Here is a 26,631-nt window from a genome sequence, read left to right on the forward strand (position 1 = left end):
CTCAGCAGACGGTGTTGGTGCAATTGCAAGAAAGGTTGAAAGTGCTGCACGCCCAGGCTGGACTGAAACAACAGCAGTCAGACCTGACAAATGATGCACAATTTAACCCAACCTCTGAAACAACATTTTCAGAAGGAGACATTGTGATGGTACGCGTTTTTGTAAAGCAAAACGCATTTTCCCCTAGATGGCACGGGCCCTATGAAATTAAAGCTGTTTGCAACAGTTGTGTGGCCGTGACCATCAGAGGAAAATTAAGATGGTACCACATGTCCCAGTGTAAACGGTTCAAAGGTTCATTGAATTAATTATGATCTTTTTCCTTCATAGGACAGTCATCGCAATTCCATGGAGGCCAGATGCCAGGACGGTGTCCGGACCCGCCTGCATCGAATTGGGACAACGAGTCACACTTACACACACCTTAGGATGCGGTAGATGGGTATGGAAATATATCAAGGGGCCATCCACATCATACATTCCAGTCACATACAAAGAAATAGTCACATGGCCTCCCGGATTAGCACCGGAACCAAATTGTGTAACAAAAATATGCTGTAAGACAGGTTCTACCCATCTTCCAGACAAAAACCTCACAAGCTACACACGCGCACCAAAATTTCACCACAACATTACCGCCTGGTACCAACTCGAAGAATTTCCAGATTCAAATATTGGTAACATGCACACACTATATGAAAATAACAACCATGGAGGAGATCCAAAAAAATGTTATTCCACTAAGGACCTCCAACCAACCACATATAGGTGCACACACACTACAACACATAACAATACACATTTAAAGTTTACTGAACTTCTTTTCAATCTAACAAATAAGGTATCGAACAATAATTTGAAAACATTTGTTTGGACTGGCCGAAAAGAAGGAACATACTGTGTGGGAAAATGTGAGGCAAATATGGATAATTATACTAGCCCTCACAATTGTTCATGGACTTTACACCATTGCTTTAACTTAACCACATGCGGTTACAAAAAGCCCACACAGTGTCCGAAATTGTATACCACCCCTCCAGGTGGCATAATCAAAGGAAATGTAAATAAGACTTTACTACATGATGTCAATCTTGTGATAACACATGTCACGTATAACATCTCCAATGTGTTATCTGCTTATGTAAAACACTGCAACTTTAATGATAAGACGTATACATGGCTACAGTCACGCATCGATGATTTAATTTCTGATTACAAAAACAGACTTGCAGTTCAAATTCCATCTGCTCGTACCAAACGAGACCTGTTTGGAAATATAGCAGGCCTTTTTGGCTCAGTTAATTCTATATCCAACACTTACAAAATAACAGGTCAATCTCAATATTCAACTTGGTTGGCAAATCAGGTAGCTACTGGTTTTCAACACATCACCAATAGTAACGAAAACATTATCAAAGCGGTCAAATCTGAGGCGCAGGCGCTTCTGACGACCAGTCAATCAATTTTCAATCAGACCCGTACCATCGAGCACGACTTAGCCTGTAGATTGTATGCACAAGATCTGTTTACTGCAGCAAGACAAGAGATTTTAGATCTTCGTCTCCATAAAACACCTAGACATGTTTTAAATGATCTTATTGAAATTTTAGATCTACATAGATGGCTTGCATCAGAAAGAATGAAAAATATTAAGTATTCTGAATTACTATCAACCTTAATGATGTATACTGGAAATGAATGTACTGGCTGTATTGGGTTCTTTGCCACTTTCCCTCTAATTCACCCAGACCAAATTTATCTAAATTCCACTACCATACGCTCTATTGGCGTGGTAGTGAGGGATCAAATCATTAAATGGGATCATCTGACGGGATATATGACTTTGAAGGGCACTGAAACCTTGTTTACCACTCGCACCTGTTGTCATGAGACATCCAGTTACATTATCTGTACCTGCAACACTTTACAACCCTTTTCTTCCAATGATTCTAAGCTCATTAACGTTCAGTCATTGCATGGTCATTCTGATGCTGTTCAAGTGTCTCACACACAGTGGTGCGTCGTCAGTGAGATGAATTCCTTCTCCTATGGAGGTCTGACCTGCCCTGCGAACCACACGTTCTGTCTGGAAGTGAAAGAGGACTTTTCAATGGGTCAGATAAACATCCTGGGGAGGGTACCGATGGACGTGGACGTTTCTCCCTGGTGGGAGGACACTTTCTATGAACAGAGCACTCAAGCTTTGGTCAAAACAATGGACTTGGTGCAAGAAATCATCTTACAGACTGAGTACCATCTCAACCAAGCGCAAGTGGAAGCGAATCTGGCGAGAAAGACTGCAGAAATCCTGTCCAGCTCCTCTACCCGCTCAGCAAGGTATGCTTATACCTGGTGGGACTGGACGTTCCGTGGATGTGTCCTCGCCAGTGTGCTCATCTTCTTATTCACACTCTGCCAGTGCTGCTACTTCAGATGCCTTCTCCGCACAATGCGCACTTCAACGAACGTGGCCATTGCGCTCAGTCCATTACAGATACCAGCCCTACGGAAATTGCAACCATAAGCGGACTTCATCAAATTTTGGCCCCTCAGGGACTGATCTAAATCTGCCCCAAGGGGCCAGGGGCGGAAACTGTAAGGATGGACTTCTACTAAGACTGAATTCAAGAATTCTAACCTGCTATAAAACAATAAAACTCACTAATCTGAAGAAGAGATCTATGGGACAGAGAGCACAACAAAACTTCTCCAATCTCGTCTCTTCCCCCCATGCTGAGTTCCTGACTCCTCACACTATCTGATCCCCTCCAGGTCTCATTCAGTCATGCAAAACACACACCTACTGTCTCCAGTTGTTTTATGAGAGGTCAAAGTAAATGCTTTTGGTGCGAATGGTAAAGAAGGTTCATTCCCGCAGCAGCAGAACAGTCAGAAAAAGAAAACAATGCCGGTTCTTCTGTTGTGGGAGATGCCCCAATAAAGATCGTTGATAACATTTGTATTTATCCCCCAAACTCAGGCGTGACCACTTGGGCACGAGAAAGGGTCCAGCAAAAGCTGAATAAATATTTGGGTGCTAGATGTTTATTGTTCTTTTGTTCCACTGGGGTATTTAAAGGGGATTGGCAAACCACTCAGGGAAGCATCTGTAAACAGAACTTCCCACACTGTTGCTGTGTGTCTCTATTGCCAGGTATGCTGACTCTTTTAAACTATTTTTGATATTGCATTTTGAATTATGTTTGTACTTTATGCTGATCAGTTATGTATTGTGTATTCTGTTTAATCCTTTTTAATTGATGCTTAATCCTGCCTGGCAAAATAAATGTTACATCTTGATTTATTCTGAAGTATTCTGAAATCATTATTTTAATGTATTAAGGAGGCTGGTGCTACCGCAAATCTTAGTTAAGGTAGGTCAAACTAAAGGCGCATGTATACGGAGCAGTAGGCACGTAAACTGAAGACCTTTTGATTTCTGTCTATCACTGATTTAGCAAGTTGTATGGAAATGGCTAAAATAAACTACACTTTTTTGTACAAGTGAGCAGTAGGCAACTGACTTAAGAGGTATTAGCTAACCCTACATCCACTGACTAAAATCAGAATTAGCAAGTTTGTGTCCGTGAGAAACACGATCCGGCCGACGTGATCTCTATGCGGCATTGGGTCCATAATTAATTAATAACTGAAAGTATGGAAGGTCAAGAATAATAAAAGATCTAAATTAAATCACAATTCATATTTTGATCAGCTGTTAAGAGAGAAAATCAATAAATACGAAGAGTCATTTAAATTTGGAGTCAGATTAAATTATTCATGGAGTCAAAATTAAAATTGGAAATCAACTGTTTAATAAATTAAAGTAAATTTTCAGAAGCGCCCGAAAAGACATACACGCTGCATTGCCTTCGACCAAGACATCGGACACCGTCATTGGGCCGGTGATTGGAGCTTACAAAGTGGTGACCGCCCTCCGTGATCTCCCAGTCTCAGGCAGTGTTGCCAACTTAGCGCCTTTGTCGCTATTTTTAGCGACTTTTCAGACCCCTTTAGCGACAATTTTTCAAAAAAGCGACTAGCGACTAATCTAGCTACTTTTTGAACAAACCTCAGTAATCTCCAAATGTTGCCAGCATGAGTCCTGCGAGCGCGAGATTTGCTTTCTCCTTGCCGTCACACACCTCTCTCTGCGTCTACCCTGTTCTGTGAATGGCTGAGGGCAGCAACACGGCAGCTAACAGACGTGAATGAGCAGTGTTGTTTCCACGGACGGACTTATCACTTATCTTTTGTTTTTATATTTAAAGAATTTAGTTTGACCGTTTTATTTTCCTTTCTTTTCTTGTGCTTATTACTTAATACTCACTATCACAGTGCTTTATTTCACCCAGTTCCCGAACTCTCTCAATTCAGTTAATTTTACACATAAATAGTCATTCAATAGCTAGGCTACTCGTTCTATTGTCTGACAAAAAAATATAGTAAATCAGAACAGCTTTATTGGACATTCGGCTATATAGCCTATATTATATTATATTATATTATATTATATTATATTATATTATATTAAAATACAGTATGTGAGCATGATTTTAATGAGAAAAAAACATTAGGCAGGCAGAACGCAAGTACGCCGCGATGACGTCATGAATATGCTAATTGACGCATGACGTCATCTAGCGACATTTAGCTACTTTTCGGGGAGGCATTAGCTACTTTCCTTTGAAAATAGTTGGCAACACTGGTCTCAGGCGAGTGACGTCTTTCGGCGCGACAATTCAGATCCGAACGGAGCATGAGGTTTGAGCTTCTCCTTCTCTGTCTCCAGCTGCTGTGGTAAGTACATTTTTCCTGTATCTTTTAGAAAGTGTTGAGGGAAAACTTAGACGCACCTCATATAGACACATTGGTAGAACGGGTCGGAATACCCAGGATAGACCGGAACCGCAGAAAACCGGTATAAATCTAAGATTACTAGGAAAAACATGGCTTATCAGGGAAATGGTAGTTCGAGTGTAGACAAGGATGTAATGGAATCTCTCGCTTTGCAACTAAAAGATCTCCTCTTCCGTTTGCGTAACAAGGGAGTAGATTTTGATTGGAATAATGAGCAAATTTTAGCCTGGTACGCTACCGAGGGGCGAAAACTAGAGACTAAATCTCATTTTCGGAAAATTCCGGTCGCGATAGTCTATTTGCTACGTCGAAATGATTTAGCAACTATTGCTGAAAACGAACGCGTGATTTCAAACATAAAAGAACTAGAAGCAGCGCGATCAGATGAGTTGAAAAAACTCAGAGCACAGGTCGAAGCATCCGTGTATGATAAACAAACTTGGGCAAGACAGGGCGACGCGATGGGAACACAAATTAAAAAGCTTGAAAAGAAACTTCAAGTAGATAAACAATACACGTCCGCGCTCGAGGAGTGCTGCGGTTCTGCAGGTTTTCCTATAGCTGCAGTTAAAATAGCGGCGATAAATTCAAAAATTGGCGAGGATGTATACAGTGATAGTGACGAGGATGATATGGTAGCAGCTCTACCGAGCGGCATCCAAGATCAGTTGTCTCTGACAGAAGCTCGTAAACAAACTCCAAAGGCACGCTCTAGTCTGGGAGTGCGCGATCTTTCTCCAGAACCCGCGACTGAAATGTATTATCCAAATAAACCTAAAGAACCGAAACCACGCAGTCCCATAAGAACTCGAAGTAAATCTGGCACTGTTCTAAAAAAAACAGTAAAAGTTGCAGTTCTTAAAACAATGACTAACGCAGATGATGAAGTCACTACCATTAGCCGACCTTTAACTTGCGAAGAATGCACAAAACACAAAGAAGTTGTGGGCATGATGCCAAGGAAAGGCCCTTTTCAACCCTACTGGGACAACTTAATGTTACAGGCTTCAGTATACAAGTTAGAGCCCAGAGACGTTTGGCAAGTGGCTCTCCTCACTCTTCCAGACGAGCTAAAACCAAAAATGTCACGCGAATTGAGATCTGGAGAAATTATAATCAAACAGGAAGATGAGGATGAAAATGAAGTTTATGAAAGATTGAGGGAAACTTTATTAGAGTTAAGGGGACCAACACACGCCGAGTGGAACAGAATTTTAGACATCAGACAGGCCAACAAAGAGCCATTTGAGATTTATGCTGAACGTTTATGGGTGACCTACAAAGAGCACTCAGGGTTAGAGGATGCACGCCGTGATCAGGAAGTTTTACTTCAACTCCTGAAAAATAATGCAGGTCCTCATATACAGCAGGCGCTCGTTCATGGAGCCGATCCATCCGAGAATACTTACCGGTCACTGGTGGATTGGGCTTCCAAAATAGAAGCTAGACTCAAGCAAAGCAAAACTCGTTCTGTTTCAACAACACAATGGCTAGCTGAAGGAAAAGGAAACAAAAAATTCGACCTAAAGCCCAAATCTCAACCCTTCTGTTACTTCTGCAGAAAAAATAATCACATTACACAAGATTGTTTCAGATTAAAACGGGCCGAAAATAATCAGAAGATAAACTCTAAATCTGACAATGAAATTCTTAAGCGTTTGGAGAATTTGATTATACAAAACAACTCCTCAGGGAGTAACCCAAAACAAACAGAGGAACAACCTAAAAATCTGAATAACCCGTACAGAAACCTTCAAGCAGACCTCGCTAACCTGTTAGCAAAATACAACAATCCCCAATAGGGGTGCGTGGCCTCCGTTGCTATAGGAAACATTATCACAAGCGGAAACCGAATCAAAATAAGAGCTAACCTTGGAGGCCGGTTAGTTAACATTCTTATTGATAGCGGAGCCGCTTGTTCTTGCACAAACATTCCATTACCACTAAGCACGCGAACGATTCAAATTAAAGGTATAGGCGACACTTTAATGACAGCAACTCAAACAAAATCAGTCCAACTCGATTTAGGCATGGTAGTGCTAAAAGAGCAATTCTGGTATTTACCAGATAACAGCGAAGGAACTGTATTGGGTATGGACATTATGAGAAAACATGGCTTTGTAATTCATTGCTTTGAAAAACAAATTGAAGTACAAACAAACAAAACAACAAAGAAATGCCTGCCTCAAGGCAAGGCCAATATCATGTCCATATCCAGTACAGATCCAACTCAACTTCTCATCAACAAACACAGCGATGTTTGGGCTAACCATGAACATGACTGCGGCCTCGTTGATTTTGAAGTATGCATTGAGGGAGAGCCCCCTCCCCCGCAAAAACAATATCGCATTAAGCCAGAGGCAGAGGTCGCGGTTCATGAGATAGTGAAACAGCTTGAGATTAGAGGCATAGTTCGACGATGCTGTTCAACCACAAATTCTCCGTGTTTACCAGTTCCAAAACCTAATGGTAAATGGCGTCTTTGCATTGATTATCAGCGTCTCAACAAAGTTCTGCCTAAAGCAACAGCTATAGTGGCAAATCCAGCTACAATCTTATCACAGGTTTCAACTAATGCTTCGTGGTTCACAGTGCTTGACATCAAAAATGGTTTTTGGTCTATTAAAGTCAAACGAGAAGACCAGTGGAAGCTGGCATTTACTGTAAATCAAATGCAGTATACCTGGGAAAGAATGCCGCAAGGCCTTCACAATAGCCCCTCAATTTTTCATCGAGCTGTGGCAGATGTGCTCAATCCCTTACTAGGGACGGGCAAAGTAGTTCACTATGTAGACGACATACTGATAGCCACAGAAGAACCACTTGAGAACCACTTGCAGCTGGTTGACGAAGTGTTACAGATGCTAGGTGACGCAGGCTTTAAAATGAACAAAGAAAAAGCCCAAATTGCGCAGAGGGAGGTACACTATTTAGGATACACTCTGACTCAAAGTCACAAAGCTTTAACAGACGACAGGAAAAAATGCATTGCCGAACTGCCTCGACCTTATACTTTAAACTCGTTGCAAAAAGTATTAGGAACAGCAAACTATTTACGAGATTTCATCCCTGATTTTGCAAATACCGCTGCACCGTTGTATTCGCTTTTAAAAGGGAAAACGAAACCAAATGATGTCCTTGAATGGGCTGATGAACACGAACAGGCTTTTACAGATTTGAAACAGCGTTTGTGCGCCGCGCCCGCCCTGGGTTTGCCCAACCCATCAAAAGTTTTCCACATTCAAGTAGACGCGCATGAAATCACACTAAGCGGAGTCTTAGCTCAGGAATATGGAGGAAAACTGCGCCCAATCGCTTACTACAGCCGAAAAAAATCTCTGGTCGAACAAGGATTCGACCCATGTACACAGCATGTGCTTGCGGTGCATTGGATGTTAAAAACAACAGAACCCATTGTAGGTTTCCAATCTGTGGTTATACACACAATGCACACGCCTGTACGAATGCTGTTACAGGGCCGAATAAAGGGAGTTTCCTCCCAAAGATTAGCGAGATGGCTAGCAGACATTCAAGCGCGCGAAATCACAACAAAAAACACACGAATTTTGCCACATCTGCTCGGGGATGTTGAGGGACACCCACACACATGCCAGCCCAAACAAGAAGCACAAAGCCTTGTCCATGACGAGCCACTTCCAGGCCAAGTGCATGTGTACATTGATGGTTCCCGATTCTGTCAAAATGGGCATTTCTATACTGGCTGTGCAGTGTGGACACCTCATCTTCCCGAGACAGATGCTAAACGGCAATTGTTGTTTAAACTACCAGCTAACATATCCGCACAAGAAGCTGAACTCATTGCATTGCAAGAAGCAATCAAGGCACACCCTGAACCGCTCTGCGTGCACACTGACAGTCGGTATTCTTTCGGCGTCGTAACTGATTTTATGGCACAATGGCAATTGAGAAAATTCCTCACCTCCGCCGGAACGCCTATAAAACATTTCAACACCATAACTGCGATATGGCAAGCTGTACAAGCGCGAGAAAACTCCATTTCCGTGGTAAAAGTGCGCGCGCACATTAACAAAAATCCAAATGTGCATGAAAGAAACAATAACATTGTTGACCAATTGGCAAAACTGGCAGCAGTGAAAGGCAACCGTTGGCAAAACGAGACAACCTCTGTTTCTGTAGCAAGTGCTGCACAAGTCACACCCATCGACCTAAAACAGTATCAACAAGATCTGTGGGTCTCTGATGGAGAACTTGTGCCACATTTGAAACATGATCAGATGGTGAACATAATTGAAGGCATAGTAATCCGAGATGGAAAATTTGTCGTTCCAGAAGCCCTCCAAAAGCCAATAATCAAATTATATCATGATTATGCGCATGTATCGGCTACAAAAACAGCACAGTTGATACAAAAACAGTTTTGGTGGCAAGGAATGACAGCTGACATTGAAAGATGGTGCTATGCCTGTCTGGTGTGTGCGACAATTAACCAGGGAAAGCTAGGCCGAACTAACCTACGCAGACCAGAACCACCAAAAGGGCCCTGGGAGTCCTTACAATTGGATTTCATTGGTCCGCTTCCCAGTGCCAAGGGAGGGTATCGCTATTGCCTCGTGATAATTGATAAATTCTCAAAATGGGTTGAAACAATTCCCACGCGCAATAATACAGCAAACACCGTGGCACGTGTGATGGCGAACCAAATCATCCCTCTTTGGGGAGCGCCCATTCAAATTGAATCAGATCAGGGGACTCACTTTACTGGACAAGTCATGAAAAATATGTGCAAAATGCTGAACATCAAGCAAAAATTTCACATCCCATACAGGCCGCAAAGCTCTGGTATGGTTGAACGTGCGAACCGCACCATCAAAGAAAATATTGCTAAGCAAATAGCTCAACACCAAAACAGGTGGATTGATGCTTTACCCACCGTTCTGACTGTGCTGCGAGCAACCCCATCAAAAGCTACAGGCATCAGCCCATATGAGCTTATGACTGGAAGGGTGATGAAGTTACCCATTGATCCAGAAATTTCCCCAGCAGACCTGGGCCCCCTCATGCTCGCAACTCAGCAGACGGTGTTGGTGCAATTGCAAGAAAGGTTGAAAGTGCTGCACGCCCAGGCTGGACTGAAACAACAGCAGTCAGACCTGACAAATGATGCACAATTTAACCCAACCTCTGAAACAACATTTTCAGAAGGAGACATTGTGATGGTACGCGTTTTTGTAAAGCAAAACGCATTTTCCCCTAGATGGCACGGGCCCTATGAAATTAAAGCTGTTTGCAACAGTTGTGTGGCCGTGACCATCAGAGGAAAATTAAGATGGTACCACATGTCCCAGTGTAAACGGTTCAAAGGTTCATTGAATTAATTATGATCTTTTTCCTTCATAGGACAGTCATCGCAATTCCATGGAGGCCAGATGCCAGGACGGTGTCCGGACCCGCCTGCATCGAATTGGGACAACGAGTCACACTTACACACACCTTAGGATGCGGTAGATGGGTATGGAAATATATCAAGGGGCCATCCACATCATACATTCCAGTCACATACAAAGAAATAGTCACATGGCCTCCCGGATTAGCACCGGAACCAAATTGTGTAACAAAAATATGCTGTAAGACAGGTTCTACCCATCTTCCAGACAAAAACCTCACAAGCTACACACGCGCACCAAAATTTCACCACAACATTACCGCCTGGTACCAACTCGAAGAATTTCCAGATTCAAATATTGGTAACATGCACACACTATATGAAAATAACAACCATGGAGGAGATCCAAAAAAATGTTATTCCACTAAGGACCTCCAACCAACCACATATAGGTGCACACACACTACAACACATAACAATACACATTTAAAGTTTACTGAACTTCTTTTCAATCTAACAAATAAGGTATCGAACAATAATTTGAAAACATTTGTTTGGACTGGCCGAAAAGAAGGAACATACTGTGTGGGAAAATGTGAGGCAAATATGGATAATTATACTAGCCCTCACAATTGTTCATGGACTTTACACCATTGCTTTAACTTAACCACATGCGGTTACAAAAAGCCCACACAGTGTCCGAAATTGTATACCACCCCTCCAGGTGGCATAATCAAAGGAAATGTAAATAAGACTTTACTACATGATGTCAATCTTGTGATAACACATGTCACGTATAACATCTCCAATGTGTTATCTGCTTATGTAAAACACTGCAACTTTAATGATAAGACGTATACATGGCTACAGTCACGCATCGATGATTTAATTTCTGATTACAAAAACAGACTTGCAGTTCAAATTCCATCTGCTCGTACCAAACGAGACCTGTTTGGAAATATAGCAGGCCTTTTTGGCTCAGTTAATTCTATATCCAACACTTACAAAATAACAGGTCAATCTCAATATTCAACTTGGTTGGCAAATCAGGTAGCTACTGGTTTTCAACACATCACCAATAGTAACGAAAACATTATCAAAGCGGTCAAATCTGAGGCGCAGGCGCTTCTGACGACCAGTCAATCAATTTTCAATCAGACCCGTACCATCGAGCACGACTTAGCCTGTAGATTGTATGCACAAGATCTGTTTACTGCAGCAAGACAAGAGATTTTAGATCTTCGTCTCCATAAAACACCTAGACATGTTTTAAATGATCTTATTGAAATTTTAGATCTACATAGATGGCTTGCATCAGAAAGAATGAAAAATATTAAGTATTCTGAATTACTATCAACCTTAATGATGTATACTGGAAATGAATGTACTGGCTGTATTGGGTTCTTTGCCACTTTCCCTCTAATTCACCCAGACCAAATTTATCTAAATTCCACTACCATACGCTCTATTGGCGTGGTAGTGAGGGATCAAATCATTAAATGGGATCATCTGACGGGATATATGACTTTGAAGGGCACTGAAACCTTGTTTACCACTCGCACCTGTTGTCATGAGACATCCAGTTACATTATCTGTACCTGCAACACTTTACAACCCTTTTCTTCCAATGATTCTAAGCTCATTAACGTTCAGTCATTGCATGGTCATTCTGATGCTGTTCAAGTGTCTCACACACAGTGGTGCGTCGTCAGTGAGATGAATTCCTTCTCCTATGGAGGTCTGACCTGCCCTGCGAACCACACGTTCTGTCTGGAAGTGAAAGAGGACTTTTCAATGGGTCAGATAAACATCCTGGGGAGGGTACCGATGGACGTGGACGTTTCTCCCTGGTGGGAGGACACTTTCTATGAACAGAGCACTCAAGCTTTGGTCAAAACAATGGACTTGGTGCAAGAAATCATCTTACAGACTGAGTACCATCTCAACCAAGCGCAAGTGGAAGCGAATCTGGCGAGAAAGACTGCAGAAATCCTGTCCAGCTCCTCTACCCGCTCAGCAAGGTATGCTTATACCTGGTGGGACTGGACGTTCCGTGGATGTGTCCTCGCCAGTGTGCTCATCTTCTTATTCACACTCTGCCAGTGCTGCTACTTCAGATGCCTTCTCCGCACAATGCGCACTTCAACGAACGTGGCCATTGCGCTCAGTCCATTACAGATACCAGCCCTACGGAAATTGCAACCATAAGCGGACTTCATCAAATTTTGGCCCCTCAGGGACTGATCTAAATCTGCCCCAAGGGGCCAGGGGCGGAAACTGTAAGGATGGACTTCTACTAAGACTGAATTCAAGAATTCTAACCTGCTATAAAACAATAAAACTCACTAATCTGAAGAAGAGATCTATGGGACAGAGAGCACAACAAAACTTCTCCAATCTCGTCTCTTCCCCCCATGCTGAGTTCCTGACTCCTCACACTATCTGATCCCCTCCAGGTCTCATTCAGTCATGCAAAACACACACCTACTGTCTCCAGTTGTTTTATGAGAGGTCAAAGTAAATGCTTTTGGTGCGAATGGTAAAGAAGGTTCATTCCCGCAGCAGCAGAACAGTCAGAAAAAGAAAACAATGCCGGTTCTTCTGTTGTGGGAGATGCCCCAATAAAGATCGTTGATAACATTTGTATTTATCCCCCAAACTCAGGCGTGACCACTTGGGCACGAGAAAGGGTCCAGCAAAAGCTGAATAAATATTTGGGTGCTAGATGTTTATTGTTCTTTTGTTCCACTGGGGTATTTAAAGGGGATTGGCAAACCACTCAGGGAAGCATCTGTAAACAGAACTTCCCACACTGTTGCTGTGTGTCTCTATTGCCAGGTATGCTGACTCTTTTAAACTATTTTTGATATTGCATTTTGAATTATGTTTGTACTTTATGCTGATCAGTTATGTATTGTGTATTCTGTTTAATCCTTTTTAATTGATGCTTAATCCTGCCTGGCAAAATAAATGTTACATCTTGATTTATTCTGAAGTATTCTGAAATCATTATTTTAATGTATTAAGGAGGCTGGTGCTACCGCAAATCTTAGTTAAGGTAGGTCAAACTAAAGGCGCATGTATACGGAGCAGTAGGCACGTAAACTGAAGACCTTTTGATTTCTGTCTATCACTGATTTAGCAAGTTGTATGGAAATGGCTAAAATAAACTACACTTTTTTGTACAAGTGAGCAGTAGGCAACTGACTTAAGAGGTATTAGCTAACCCTACATCCACTGACTAAAATCAGAATTAGCAAGTTTGTGTCCGTGAGAAACACGATCCGGCCGACGTGATCTCTATGCGGCATTGGGTCCATAATTAATTAATAACTGAAAGTATGGAAGGTCAAGAATAATAAAAGATCTAAATTAAATCACAATTCATATTTTGATCAGCTGTTAAGAGAGAAAATCAATAAATACGAAGAGTCATTTAAATTTGGAGTCAGATTAAATTATTCATGGAGTCAAAATTAAAATTGGAAATCAACTGTTTAATAAATTAAAGTAAATTTTCAGAAGCGCCCGAAAAGACATACACGCTGCATTGCCTTCGACCAAGACATCGGACACCGTCATTGGGCCGGTGATTGGAGCTTACAGAATGCCACCGATCCTAGTCTGAATTCTGACTTGCATGCAGTCCGAATCATAATCACACTGTGTTTGTTCGTTTGTTGGCCAGAGGAGAACTGGCTCCTCGACTGATCCTGGTTTCTCCAAAGGTTTTTTTTCTCCATTCTGTCACCTGGTGGAGTTTGGGTTCCTTGCCTCTGGTTTTCTTAGTTGGGGAAACTTAATATTAAACAGCATTTTTGATATGACTGTACTGACGCTGTTGACTGAGAACTGAACTGAGCTGGACGACGACATAACTGCTTTATAGATAAAATGAACTGATTTAATACAATGGAACAGAATCAACACTGAACTGTCTTAAGCTGAAATGCATAATTTTCCTGTTACCAAACAATCTGAACTTTATAAAGCATATAAACTAAATAAAGGTGACTCGACTTGACTTGACTTGACTTAAAGGTGGTATCAGTGATTTCAGGCCCAAAAATATTTTTATCACATTCATCTAATCTTTCCTAAAGATCCGCTAGCTGCCCGCCCCATAAGCATGCCGTCAAAAAAACACGTCTCTGTAGGCAGCCTAGGCTCTGAGATCTGCACACAAAAACAAATGGTTTAGCCAAACACTCAAAACAAAAACAAATAGTGTTCCAACCAATCACCGACAGGGGGAGGGTGTTGTGAGGTTTTGAGCCAGCTTTTTCTTCAGCTCTGACTTCGCGTGCAGCCGTGCACGAGCACAAAACCTCACAACACCCTCCCCCTGTCGGTGATTGGTTGGAACACTATTTGTTTTGGTTTTGAGTGTTTGGCTAAACCATTTGTTTTTATGTGCAGATCTCAGAGCCTAGGCTGCCTACAGAGATGCGTTTTTTTGACGGCATGCTTATGGGGCGGGCAGCTAGCGGATCGTTAGGAAAGATTCGATGAATGTGATAAAAATATTTTTGGGCCTGAAATCACTGATACCACCTTTAAGGTACTGTATGAAAGTAAACAAAAATGTCCTTAAAATCACTGAAACTACTCAAGCCCACCATTTTGCATTTTCTATATATGTTGAGTGTTTGTTTTCTAAATGTCTCATTTCACACACTTGAAGCCAATAACTCATTGCATGACACATTTCTGTCTGCTTTTTGTCATTTGTTTGTGTATTAAGGATGTTATGCAACCTGTCCATGTTGGCATCTACCAGTATTGGCCAGATTTTACAAAACGAATGATACTTGGAATGGACACAGGGAATATGACGAATCGTTCAACAACTAAAAGATATGGGAAGCATTTTCTCCTTCCTTTTTAATAGGAGGAAAATCCTCTTATATAATAAAACATTCATTTTGCTGGTTAGTTGCATTTTATAATTTACATTGAGCACTGTTTTCCCCCTTAGATGTCTGTACGCAACCATTCAAAATAAATATATATTTTATATATATATCTGTAAGAAAATGTCTCTAAAGCTTACCCAGGCTGCGTTTATTTGATTGAAAATACAGTAAAATCAGTAAAACTGTGAAATATTATTACCAGTTTAAAATAACTTTTCTATTTGGATATATTTTTTAAAATATAGTTTATTCCTGACAGTGTCAGTGTCTCTTTCGATTAGAATTACAACTTCATTTTCTACTATAAAGCAGCTCTCCAGTGTGTTCATGCTTTCACTCACGGATATCTGACCTTGACGGACTGAACAAAAGAAATGAACCGGAGAAGATTTTCATGCACCAACCGATTACGTATTCTCCACACTTTGAGTACGTATTCTCGCCTTTAAGGGTGCAAACCACACAACCAGGTATGCAGCCATACACATTAAACTAAAGGTACTAAAGGTGTCACATCACTGCATATACATCCCAAAATAAAGTTTAGAGAGTTGATGCCACTGAACAAGTGTGCAAAGAGCAACAGGGAAAAGGAGTAAAAAGACAGAAAATGGAGGAATCAAGTGGTTGTCTGAGCAAAGGGGACGTCGGGAGTGGGAGCGGAGATGGATTGTTTTCTGTTCTCCGGAGCTGCATGAGAACTAAAGGAGACTTTTTTCCCCTGTCCTCAACTGGCCTATTCATCTGTGTCACAGCCCGACGCAGATGTGAGAGGGGAAAAGAGAGAAAAGAGTTCATTTTAAGCGGCTCTCGGCGAGGAAACTCTGTATCTCAGAGCTCATCAATCTAATCTATTATCCTGCTTACTCCGAGCCGGTTATCGGAGAAATACAATCTCCTGATGAAATAAAAAAAAGTGTCTTTTCTGCCCACTCAACCTTTTCCATGTCACGCATGAAGGCCGTGTTGCCGTACGAGTCCCTTTTATCTCTTCCATGTTCTCTCATTTTTGTTATCGAAGTCTTGCAGAAAATGTGAATGTTTTTTGCGTGTAATAATGGTTAGGGGTGCATATATTTTATACTGCATTTTTTCTATATTCAATCCCACAAAATCAGCATGCTACATTGACATCCAAATAAATATATTCATATGCTTTTCAAGGCATTTTGCTGCTTTAGCTCAATGCCAATGACAAATAAAAAACAATGCTTTCGAACCACTTTTATGCTGCAATGCCACACTGTCCATTTGCACAGATATGTGAATAGTCTTAGAGTTAAATGGCTGTGCTTTGGAAGAGCGTACTTCAGCAAGTCAATCAGAAGAAGTAATTGCGTCTAATAGGTGCGCCTCGTCGCTCGGCCCGAGAGATTTCTCTGCTCTCTGATCGCTGCCAAACCTCTGACGACCTGTCGTCTCTCATGAGTCCTCTGTCACCAAAAATAAATTGCCTGCTCACTGAACGGGTCACAACAACAAGCGATGTCATTACTTTCACGGCAATTGATCACACCTTCGGAGAGAAAAGTCAATAGTCAACATAATTGTTAGTGGTGTTGAGCCTCACATTGAAGAGGTCTGGTTTGTAATGCATGCAGCTCATCTTTCAACCCTCCTTTCAGGTGAAGTTGTGCTAGTTTTTGAGGATCAGACTAAAGGAATTTAAACATGTGAGCGGTCCTATATGTGCCGAAATTAGCAAGTAAGTGCATAAGACAGAATCACATAGCCTAACCAGTATGTCTGGTGTCCTAACCAGAAATGACGTGATAAAGCGACAAGAAATAGTTTTTTTCCCTCCCGCGTAAACCTGAATTTGTTTTTTTAGTTATCTGCAACCACAACCAATGGTCCGATGAGGACATTTTGTTACATGGTTTTCATTTTGGCAGAGGCTATGTCAAAAAAATTATAATAATAATTAATAAAAATTAAATAGAAGTACTATGCTATTTGCAAAATAGGTCAAATTTCTGAGAAATGGTGGGTAGAGCTACTGAAAATAGCCTTTGCTAACAGCTGGCTATAATGCTGTAAACTAGTTCGCATTTTAGCACTTCCGGTTCCATCGTCCTGAAGTTGATTGTTTTTTTGAATGGGTTTTTGGTTAAATGCTTGAAATAGTGAACAGAAGCTCAAGATATTTTCACTTTTATTCAATGATATAAAATACACAAGTATTTTTTTTTTTTAAAACCTTTTACTTGTCTTGTAAAATGACTTTGCTAAATGGGACTGCAGAGGCATTCTGGGACATTAACCGTCCGTCGTCAGCTGAACAGGTAAACTCATCTACTCGCTAGTGCACTTTCACAGCCTCGTTGTGTTTATAATCAAGCGCTTTCAAATACTGTAACTTTAACTTTCAGGGAAAATGTTTTTAAACAAAGACTGGAAGAGTTTTCGGACGCCACCTCTTGCTACGCTGGTCTCGAGCTCTTTAGAGAGCGTTGAGAGAAAAGGGTGTGCAAAATGCTCTTTTATGGACATGGATTGGGCGTGTTTTATGTAAATTACGTAGAATACTCCGAATTCATCAGCATGAGGTTAAAGGGTTAGTTCACCCATTTAAGACATGATGTTGTATGCAATCCTTACCAGCACTATAGTGCATACACACTGACCCACTCTGTGGTCACCTCCCTGGTCAGAGTTCTGGCCGCTCGAAGTTTTTCAAGAAAGTATTCCCGGTTAGTTTCCGGGGCCCCAAAACTGCGTTTTTATGTGAAAAAATTATATGCGTTTCAAAGCTTGATTAATTTACATCACAAAAAAACACTCCGGGCAAAATTCATATCTCAGTTTTAATCGGCACTATTTTCTTTCCATTTCTATCAATCCGCGCTGCTGTCAACGTCAACAGTGCGCACGTTCCGATCAGCTGTTCCATATAGTGTTTACACAATCGAATGACAACGACATAAAAAGTACAAAATTAACAATGGTGCGAACTTGTAAATTCCCAGGTTGTGACCACAAGAATGTGCCGGGATCACCGTTCAGATTCCATCGTTTTCCTGTTTCGGATAGCTATTAGACCGCTTTGGCTGGTTGCCATCGGCTACTCTGCGGGAGCTAAAATATCCAGAATAAAGGATTTTCGTGTGTGCAGTGCTCACTTCAGCGAAGACGATTACATCCCCAACCAAGGAGAAAAAAAAATAAAAAAATTAAAGAGTTTTGCTGTACCAGTAGGCCTACCACAGGTAAGCTCTATTTACTAACTTTATAATCCCATGTCTAAACTGTACGGTAAACAAGCTGATGTTTAGACTCCAGTGGAAATCACGTGAAAAGAGGTCTAATATAAAAACAGTTTAGGGATATAGGTACAATTTTGCGGGTAAGCTCTATTTACTAACTTTATGATCCCATGTCTAAACTGTACGGTAAACAAGCTGATGTTTAGACTCCAGTGGAAATCACGTGAAAAGAGGTCTAATATAAAAACAGTATATAGGGATAACGATGGAATCTGAACGGTGATCCCGGCACATCGGAACGTGCGCACTGTTGATGTTGACAGCAGCGCGGATTGATAGAAATGGAAAGAAAATAGTGCCGATTAAAACTGAGGTATGAATTTTGCCCGGAGTGTTTTTTGTGATGTAAATTAATCAAGCTTTGAAACGCATATAATTTTTTCACGTAAAAACGCAGTTTTGAGGCCCCGGAAACTAACCAGGAATACTTTCTTGAAAAACTTCGAGCGGCCAGAACTCTGACCAGGGAGGTGACCACAGAGTGGGTCAGTGTGTATGCACAATAGTGCTGGTAAGGATTGCATACAACTTCATGTCTTAAATGGGCGAACTAACCCTTTAAGAACAAATTCATGTGCATACACGTGTTGTGAATTAGGTGGAAGGTTTTCGTGAGAAGTTCAAATGTACGTCTAAATATGAATAGTGTACACAATTAGTGAATGAGACCCACTGCCTTCAGTATTTGTGGTGCTGCTGTAACGGAGGCCAGCTAGTAGTTGCTGTGTGAGTAAACCTCACTCCTCTGATCTCAATAGGCCTCTTTAGCCTCCTTGTTAGAGCGCCTGACTCTCATACCGGAGACCCGGGTTCAAGACCTGCACGGAGCGGGGTGTGAAGCACCCGGTGAGAGGGGTTACACTGCTGCGTAGCTCCGCCTACAGTAAAATCTCATTGGTTCAAAGTTAACTGCTCCAGGTAACTGTATACAAATACTGTATATATATATATATATATATATATATATATATATATATATATATATACACACACATAAGTTTTGTACAACATTCAAAAGGTGACATTTAAACTGTTTTCACTGATTCCTTTGCATAGATTTAGTCTTGATACCGCATAATATGATGCAAGGTGTTTTTCAGTGTCCCGGTCACCACTGCCATACACACACCCCCTCACACTACCTCTGATAAAAAGTGTTTTTTTTTTTGTTTTGTTTTTTCTGTGTCCATCTGTTCTGCTGTGAATATACATATATTTGTGCAAACCACCATTTGGCCTTTCCTCATAGTCACAAATGCATCACAGCTAATTAATGAGTTACGTTGCGAGCGCAAATCGATCTCCGCAAAGGGTCTAATGGGAAATTAAAAATGGTTACCGATACTGAATCGTGCCAAACAAGAGTGAGCTGCTGCCACAGCCATTTTCAGAAAACCTCAAAGACACACAAATACACCCACACCCACACACACACTAAAAACGCCTCGCTCTTCCTCTCTCTATCTTTTTTACACACAGACATACACACACTTAGGCTATTTTTTCTATGTCGTCCCACAGGATGTGATTAGATACAGCAGCAGTCATTCGGCAGTGTGGGATCCCAGTCTGGTCACATAGATTTGAGACTTTGAAGGCACATATATCATTTTTCCTGCAGGCCTCCACAGCCCTGGCCTCCAGTCATTATAGAGCTCCTGTCATACGCTTCAGTCTGATAAACTGAATGTCACATGGGCTCCGTGAAAAAACAATCCACATATACTAGTAATCATCATTTGGATCACGTTGATATTTGACATTATGAGCAAATATCTGATTTAATGAGTGATTGGGTCATTATAGAAAAGAAAAGAAGGATGAGGGGGCTTCTAGGAGTCCTGGCGGTCATGAACAAGAAGAATAGCACACCTGAAAATTGACTTTGTAAAAGGTATTCTACAAAATGCCAAATGTAGCTATGTCACGCAACATGTTTATCGGCAGTTTCGCATTGTGACTCGCAGGATATCCTGTCCGCGTTCGAATCCTCACTAACAACTGACAGTACAAGGACACTGTCATGCTAAATGTGTTCAAGGCTGAATTGAGGCAGTGTGAGTTAAGGCAAAAATAAGGTAGCAATTCTATTTCTGCTACTTCTCTTTCCCTCTCACACACATTTTATACCACGAGGGTACAGAATGATAAACTATTCCACAACATACATTTTAAAACATGCTATAATATGTCATATGTCATTGAAGAACAAATACATTAATGTATGATATTGTTTTCAGCAGGTTTTTACCTCTTTTTTTTCTGGAGGTAATTTTTGAAATATCGCAGATGTCGCATGCACCTGTTTGAAGGGTTTGAGACTGTGAATGGTCTTGTAGTAACATCAGCCGATAAGCATGACATACTTTTTCTGGCTCCAAAGTAGTACGCCACATGGCACTCACAGCTCGTTTTTTCATTTTTAGCACGTTTTGGGAATTCTGCACTGAAAAGATGACAGATTTCATATTGTGTTCACCTGAGGGGAATCAATCATCCTTGTTACAAAAGTTATCGAAAAAAAAACCCGGATTGAATAAATAACTTTTTGAAAGAAGTCTCTTATGCTCAACAAGCCTGCATTTTTTTAATCAAAAATACAGTAAAAAAAGTAATAGTAGGTTTCAAATAACTGTTTTCTATTTTAATATCTTTTAAAATGTAATTTATTCCTGTGGTGCAAAGTTGAATTTTCAGCATCATTCCTCCAGTCTTCAGTGACACTTCAGAAATCATGTCGATTTGCTGCTCAAGAAACATTTCTTATAATTATCAATGTTGAAAATGGTTCAATATTTTTGTGGAATCCTTTTTTTCAGGATTCTTTGATGAACAGACAGTTCAAAATCAGAAACAGAAATCGTTTGTAACATTATAAACATTTACTGTCACTTTTGATCAATTTAATGTGTCCTCGCTGAATAAAAACTTTCTTTAAAAAAATCTTACTGACCACATGTAAACTTTTGAATGGTAGTGAATATGTATATACATCCATATCTGTTGACAAAATTACACAACTGAAGGTTTAAAAAGAGTAGCAAAATTGTGCATGAAATGAATCCTTTCATTAAAAGACAAAAAATTATGCCCTTAATTTTGGGGGGTGGGGGGGTTAAACACACATATGCATATGTGAACCTGGATCACAGTCACAAGTAACACGGGTATATTTGTGGCAATAGCCAACAATACATTGTATGGGTCAAAATTATCCATTTTTCTTTTATGCCAAAAATTTTTGATTTATTTATTTAAAAGGGACAACGCACATTAATCAACATGAGGACGAAGTCCAAAATGTAAATGTGCCAGATTTAGCCATACAGGCTAATTTTCATCTGCAGTCCCTAGCAGGTTGATGGTTAAGAGAAAAACAATAAATATACTATAACAATACAATAAATACATATCAATAAGAAAGCTTTAGATAAAAATAAATACGAATAACACTACTATTCGCGATCTGGACAACTGGCAGATTAATCAAAAAACAGAAAGAAAAAAAAACAAACAAAAAAAAACAAAGACAAGTGTCATACACAGTAGACACAGATCAAAGTGAATAGACACACATTTGAATACATCAACAACATATATGCAAACACAGAGACACCACTATAACAATGAATGCAAATATATTATTCTGTATTATGGCAGCATATTTGATTTGACAATAACCAATGTTTTATGGATTTGGAAAATGATTTAATAGATGTGTTGTTCCTTAGTTCTGTGGGTATGGTATTCCATGTATGAGCTGCTCGAAAAGAGAAAGCTGACTGTCCAAAACTACTTTTTCTACATGGTATTTTACAATCCCCTCTTGTAGACGCTCTAGTGGATGCGTTTAGATTTTGTTGGATGAATTTATTGAGCGGAGGGGGGGCCATACCATGAAAAATTTTATATACAAGTAAGATATCAGCAAACTTAATCATGTTTTCCCAATTTAAAAGATCATATTTAATTAAAATTTTACAATGGTGATATGAATTGGACTTTTTATCTAACGTTTTCAAGGCTCGTTTATAAAGTATTTCAACTGGTCGTAATGTGGTTCGACCTGTCTGTGTCCAACTGGTAAGACAGTAATTCATATGTGATAAAATCATAGCATTAATGTATAGCATTGAGGCCTGTGTAGTTAAATTATTCCTAATGTGTCTGAAATTTGCCAAATTAAATTTGATTCTATTTATGACCTTTTTCACCTGTGTTTTAAATGAAAGACATGAATCTATTATCATTCCCAAATATTTGAGCTCTTGGACCACTGGAAGTCTTTTCCCTGCTACTATGACATCTGGGTCTAGGTCTTTGTTTGCAGATTTCGAAAAAAACATACATACTGTTTTATCAGTATTAAGGTGAAGACACAAATTTGCTAACCAATTGGATATAGTGATCAATGCAACTGATAGCTCTTCTGCAGCTTGCCTCTTGTTTGCAGCATGTAGATATATGACAGTGTCATCAGCATACATCTGGCAGGTGACAGTAGGTGGACAGACCTCAGGTAAATCATTAATGTATAAACTGAATAACAGGGGACCCAAAATGGAACCTTGGGGTACTCCCAAATTAATGTCAGTTATTTGGGAGATGTTATTATCCACACGAACACATTGTTTTCTGTCTGTAACATATGATTTTATCCATTTAATTACATCTGATGAAAAATTAAATTTTGATAACTTATTAATTAGAACGTCATGATTTACCAAATCAAAAGCTTTTTTTAAATCAAGAAAAACGGCTCCGACCACCCCACCCTTCTCCAGTTTAGCCTTTATATTTTCCAACAGAAAGACATTAGCCGTTTCCGTAGAATGATATTTTCTAAATCCAAATTGCATCGGATGTAATGGGAAGGAACCTGCATTTAAATGCGTTGTAATCTGTTCCGATATAAATTTTTCTGCAATTTTGGAGACTGCTGGAAGAATGCTTATCGGTCGATAGTTGCTGATGATACTATGATCACCGGATTTAAATACTGGTGTTATTATTGCAGTTTTCCAAGAACTGGGAAACACTCCTTCATTAATTGACCAATTTATAATTTTCGTAATAGATGGAATAAGTGCCTCCTTATGGGTTTTTATAAATGCTGTGTCCATCCCATATATATCTTTTGCCCTTGAACCATTAAGAGAAGAGATGATTGAATTCACTTTAAAGTTTGTCACTTCTCTAAAAGTCATAATGGGGGCACCTGTATCTAAAGGAGTGAGAGAGTAGTTTGAACTGGCAAAACTCTGAGATAGAGCATTTATAGAATTAATAAAATAACAATTAAATGCTGCTGCCACTTTACTTGCCTCATGGGTTACATTTCCATCTATATTCAATTTTATTGGTTTATTGATGGTACATGATTTCCCTGTTAATTTTTTTAAATTATGCCAGATTTCTCTTGTATTTCCCTTAGCTTCACGAATAGCATCAATTAGGATATCATTAGGATATTAAGTAAAGATCATGTTCCATGAAGATATTTTGTAAATTTCCTACCGTAAATATAGAAAACATTTATTGCAGCACATTCGCGAACATAAATGGACATTTTAAAGGCATTTTCTCAATATTTTGATTTTTTTTTTTTGCACCCTCAGATTTAAGATTTTCAAATAGTTGTACCTCGGACAAATATTGTCCTAATAAACCATACATCAAAAGAAAGCTTATTTATTCAGCTTTCAGATGATGTATACATCTCAATTTAAAAAAATGGACCCATGTGACTGGTTTTGTGGTCCAGGGTCACATGAGCCCTCTATGAGCCCTCTCGCTCTTTCAGCTAGTGCTGCTGGGGATGAAAATGCCTTTACCTTGAATTATTCACATCCCTAAATGAGCTAACAACCTCAGCAGAGAGTGCAGTGATGAGAGCAGAGAAAACTGGTGTTAGGTTTAAATTCAGATGCCTATTCTTAGAGAGCTCTGGGACCACGATACACATTTAGTTTGTTTCATTTAGCAGGCAGCTTCAAACTGACAAAGCCATGTCAGCGGCGTCTACGGTTGTCGTTGTGAAGCTAGCGCTCCACTTTTGCTTTGTTGCCAAATTGGAATCGTGTTCTTCCATTTAGATAATCATGTAAAAATATCTTTCTGTGAGTAAAGCACATAGAAGGGAGATCTGTCAAAATATGACACATTTTCTTGCCGACTTTATAATGCCGGTGGCACTTAACAGTTTGCTATGAACATAAAATTGCTATGAGATGGGGCTCCTACTGTAAATTTACATACAAAATATAAGAAATAGCCCAGTTTTGTAGAATTTTGCAACAAAAGTCCCTAAAAAATGAACAGATTAGATTTATTTTTTCGATTTTTTAAGATTTTTCATTTTTATTTATAGTAATGTGACCCGCCCTGTCTAACATAAAACAGCTTAGTTTAGGCCACTGATGGCTGGAATTGATACAGTAAAACTGACGCCATCGTCAATGTTCGTATCACTGTGTATCAAGTACTGAGGGAGATCTGGAGCTGAAATTCAGATATGGTAATGGAAGTTTCGTTTCAGATATGTTCTTTAAGCGCTGACCAATCACAAAATTCACAACAGTCATATGACCAATCAGAGCAGAGTAGGCTCACGGAAAATAGGGGTTTATAGAGACCGAATATATAAAAAAAAAAAAAAAAAAAAAAAAAAAAAAAAAAAAAAACAGTTTTCAGACTGTTTGAGAAATTAGGTGATGTGCAATGTATATTATGAGAAAAAATAAATAAATAAATTATATATATATTACCTTGGATGCATGTAAAATTGTAGATTACCTCAAAAAAATTAAATAGCATAATAGAGAGACTTTAAATGATTTTTTAAAAAAAGTGTATTTTTTTATGGAGAAAAAAATTATTGCAGAGTATATGCATTTAGATATTTAAACATTAAAATTGACTTTTTTTATCTATTAAGGCAAAAATATAAGAAATATAATTCATATATACAATTAAAAAATTCATATTTCAAAATTACACATTTATGACTTTATAATTTATGCATGTATATACATTTTTTTAATTTATTACATTTTTATAGAAAAAAATATATATATATTAAAAATATAATGGTAACACTTAACGTTTCACTTGTTAACACAACACTGAACATAACTTTATGACTTACTAATTTTGCTAAATATTAATTTCAACATTTACTAATACATTTTTAATATCAAAGCGGTATTTGTTAACATTAATTAATCCACAGTGAACATGAACAATTTCATTTTTCCTGACTAACATTAACAATAATAAATAAATGCTTTAAAAGTATATTGCTCATTATGCATTTACTAATGCATTTACTAATCTTAACAAACAACACCTTATTGTAAAGTGTTACCAATATAATTTATATACAATATTTATTTCAAAACGATTAACAATACAGCAGTTTTTATTGCTAATTTTATTGCTATTGTTTTTTATTTTTATTTTTTACATTTCTAGGCAGGAGAAACCAGATGTGCCAGATGTTGGCGTAATTGATATCCATTGACTGACATGTTGGTGATAATTCATTAGAGCTGGATATTTGTTTTTAATATCCCCAATTAGTGGCAAACTGGTACTAATATAAGTCTACGTTATGACAACATCAAGTCTGCAATAATAGTATTGTGGTTTTGTGGTGGAGTAGATGGCGGATGAAAGATTCTGTAATGACACAAACTCAATGTCACAACAAGATGATGTTGATGAGGAGGAGGTGCCAGCAGTGTTTGCCGCTCCAGGCATGGGAATCTCATCTGCTAATTACCCATGAATGTTAACAGCCATCCCCTTCCCTGCACCAAGGGCCCTGGGCTTAAGGAGAAGCCCAGCCTGCACTCCGTACCTCTGCTGGCATTCGTCTGGTCCCACACAGATGGAGGGGTGTGCCCTCTGGTAACTGGAGACAGCATATGAGACATGGATGACCAGGTCTCTCGCAAGAAGGCAGCAGTGGGCATTTGGGCACTGCACTACAACACATAATTAGTGAGGAGCATCTGTTCTAGAAGGTTCCTCCAAACTCAGAGGGCTCAGAGAGCTTGAGTAAGCCTCTGGCCTTCGGTGGCTGGCGTAGCCTTTATTGCTCTGGATGATGAATTGCAGCGTGTTGCCTGTTGAGGGACTTAACGGTGATTATGGTAACGAATACAGATCAAGTACGTTCTGCGGTATGTTGCGACACTTGCATTATGCTGAATGAAAGTGA

At 39.6% G+C, this 26,631-nt stretch overlaps 2 protein-coding genes across 2 annotated transcripts; both read left to right on the forward strand.

Moving 5' to 3' along the window:
* Positions 1-327: 327 nt before the first annotated feature.
* On the forward strand, positions 328-3,798 carry LOC308699399 (uncharacterized protein). Its single transcript, XM_081380181.1, has one exon. It carries the CDS (start codon positions 683-685, stop codon positions 2,522-2,524), a length of 1,842 nt encoding a protein of 613 aa, XP_081236307.1. The 5' UTR covers positions 328-682; the 3' UTR covers positions 2,525-3,798.
* A 6,438-nt stretch (positions 3,799-10,236) lies between these two features.
* On the forward strand, positions 10,237-13,707 carry LOC308699329 (uncharacterized protein). Its single transcript, XM_081380053.1, has one exon. It carries the CDS (start codon positions 10,592-10,594, stop codon positions 12,431-12,433), a length of 1,842 nt encoding a protein of 613 aa, XP_081236179.1. The 5' UTR covers positions 10,237-10,591; the 3' UTR covers positions 12,434-13,707.
* Positions 13,708-26,631: the final 12,924 nt, after the last annotated feature.

The sequence above is a fragment of the Scardinius erythrophthalmus genome (assembly GCF_964197995.2).
Source record: "Scardinius erythrophthalmus genome assembly, chromosome: 12".
Taxonomy (NCBI): domain Eukaryota; kingdom Metazoa; phylum Chordata; class Actinopteri; order Cypriniformes; family Leuciscidae; genus Scardinius; species Scardinius erythrophthalmus.

Bases quoted from the DNA above. Each gene is read 5' to 3' on its own strand.
- LOC308699399 (XM_081380181.1), top strand. From the start codon at position 683: ATGCACACACTATATGAAAATAACAACCATGGAGGAGATCCAAAAAAA.
- LOC308699329 (XM_081380053.1), top strand. From the start codon at position 10,592: ATGCACACACTATATGAAAATAACAACCATGGAGGAGATCCAAAAAAA.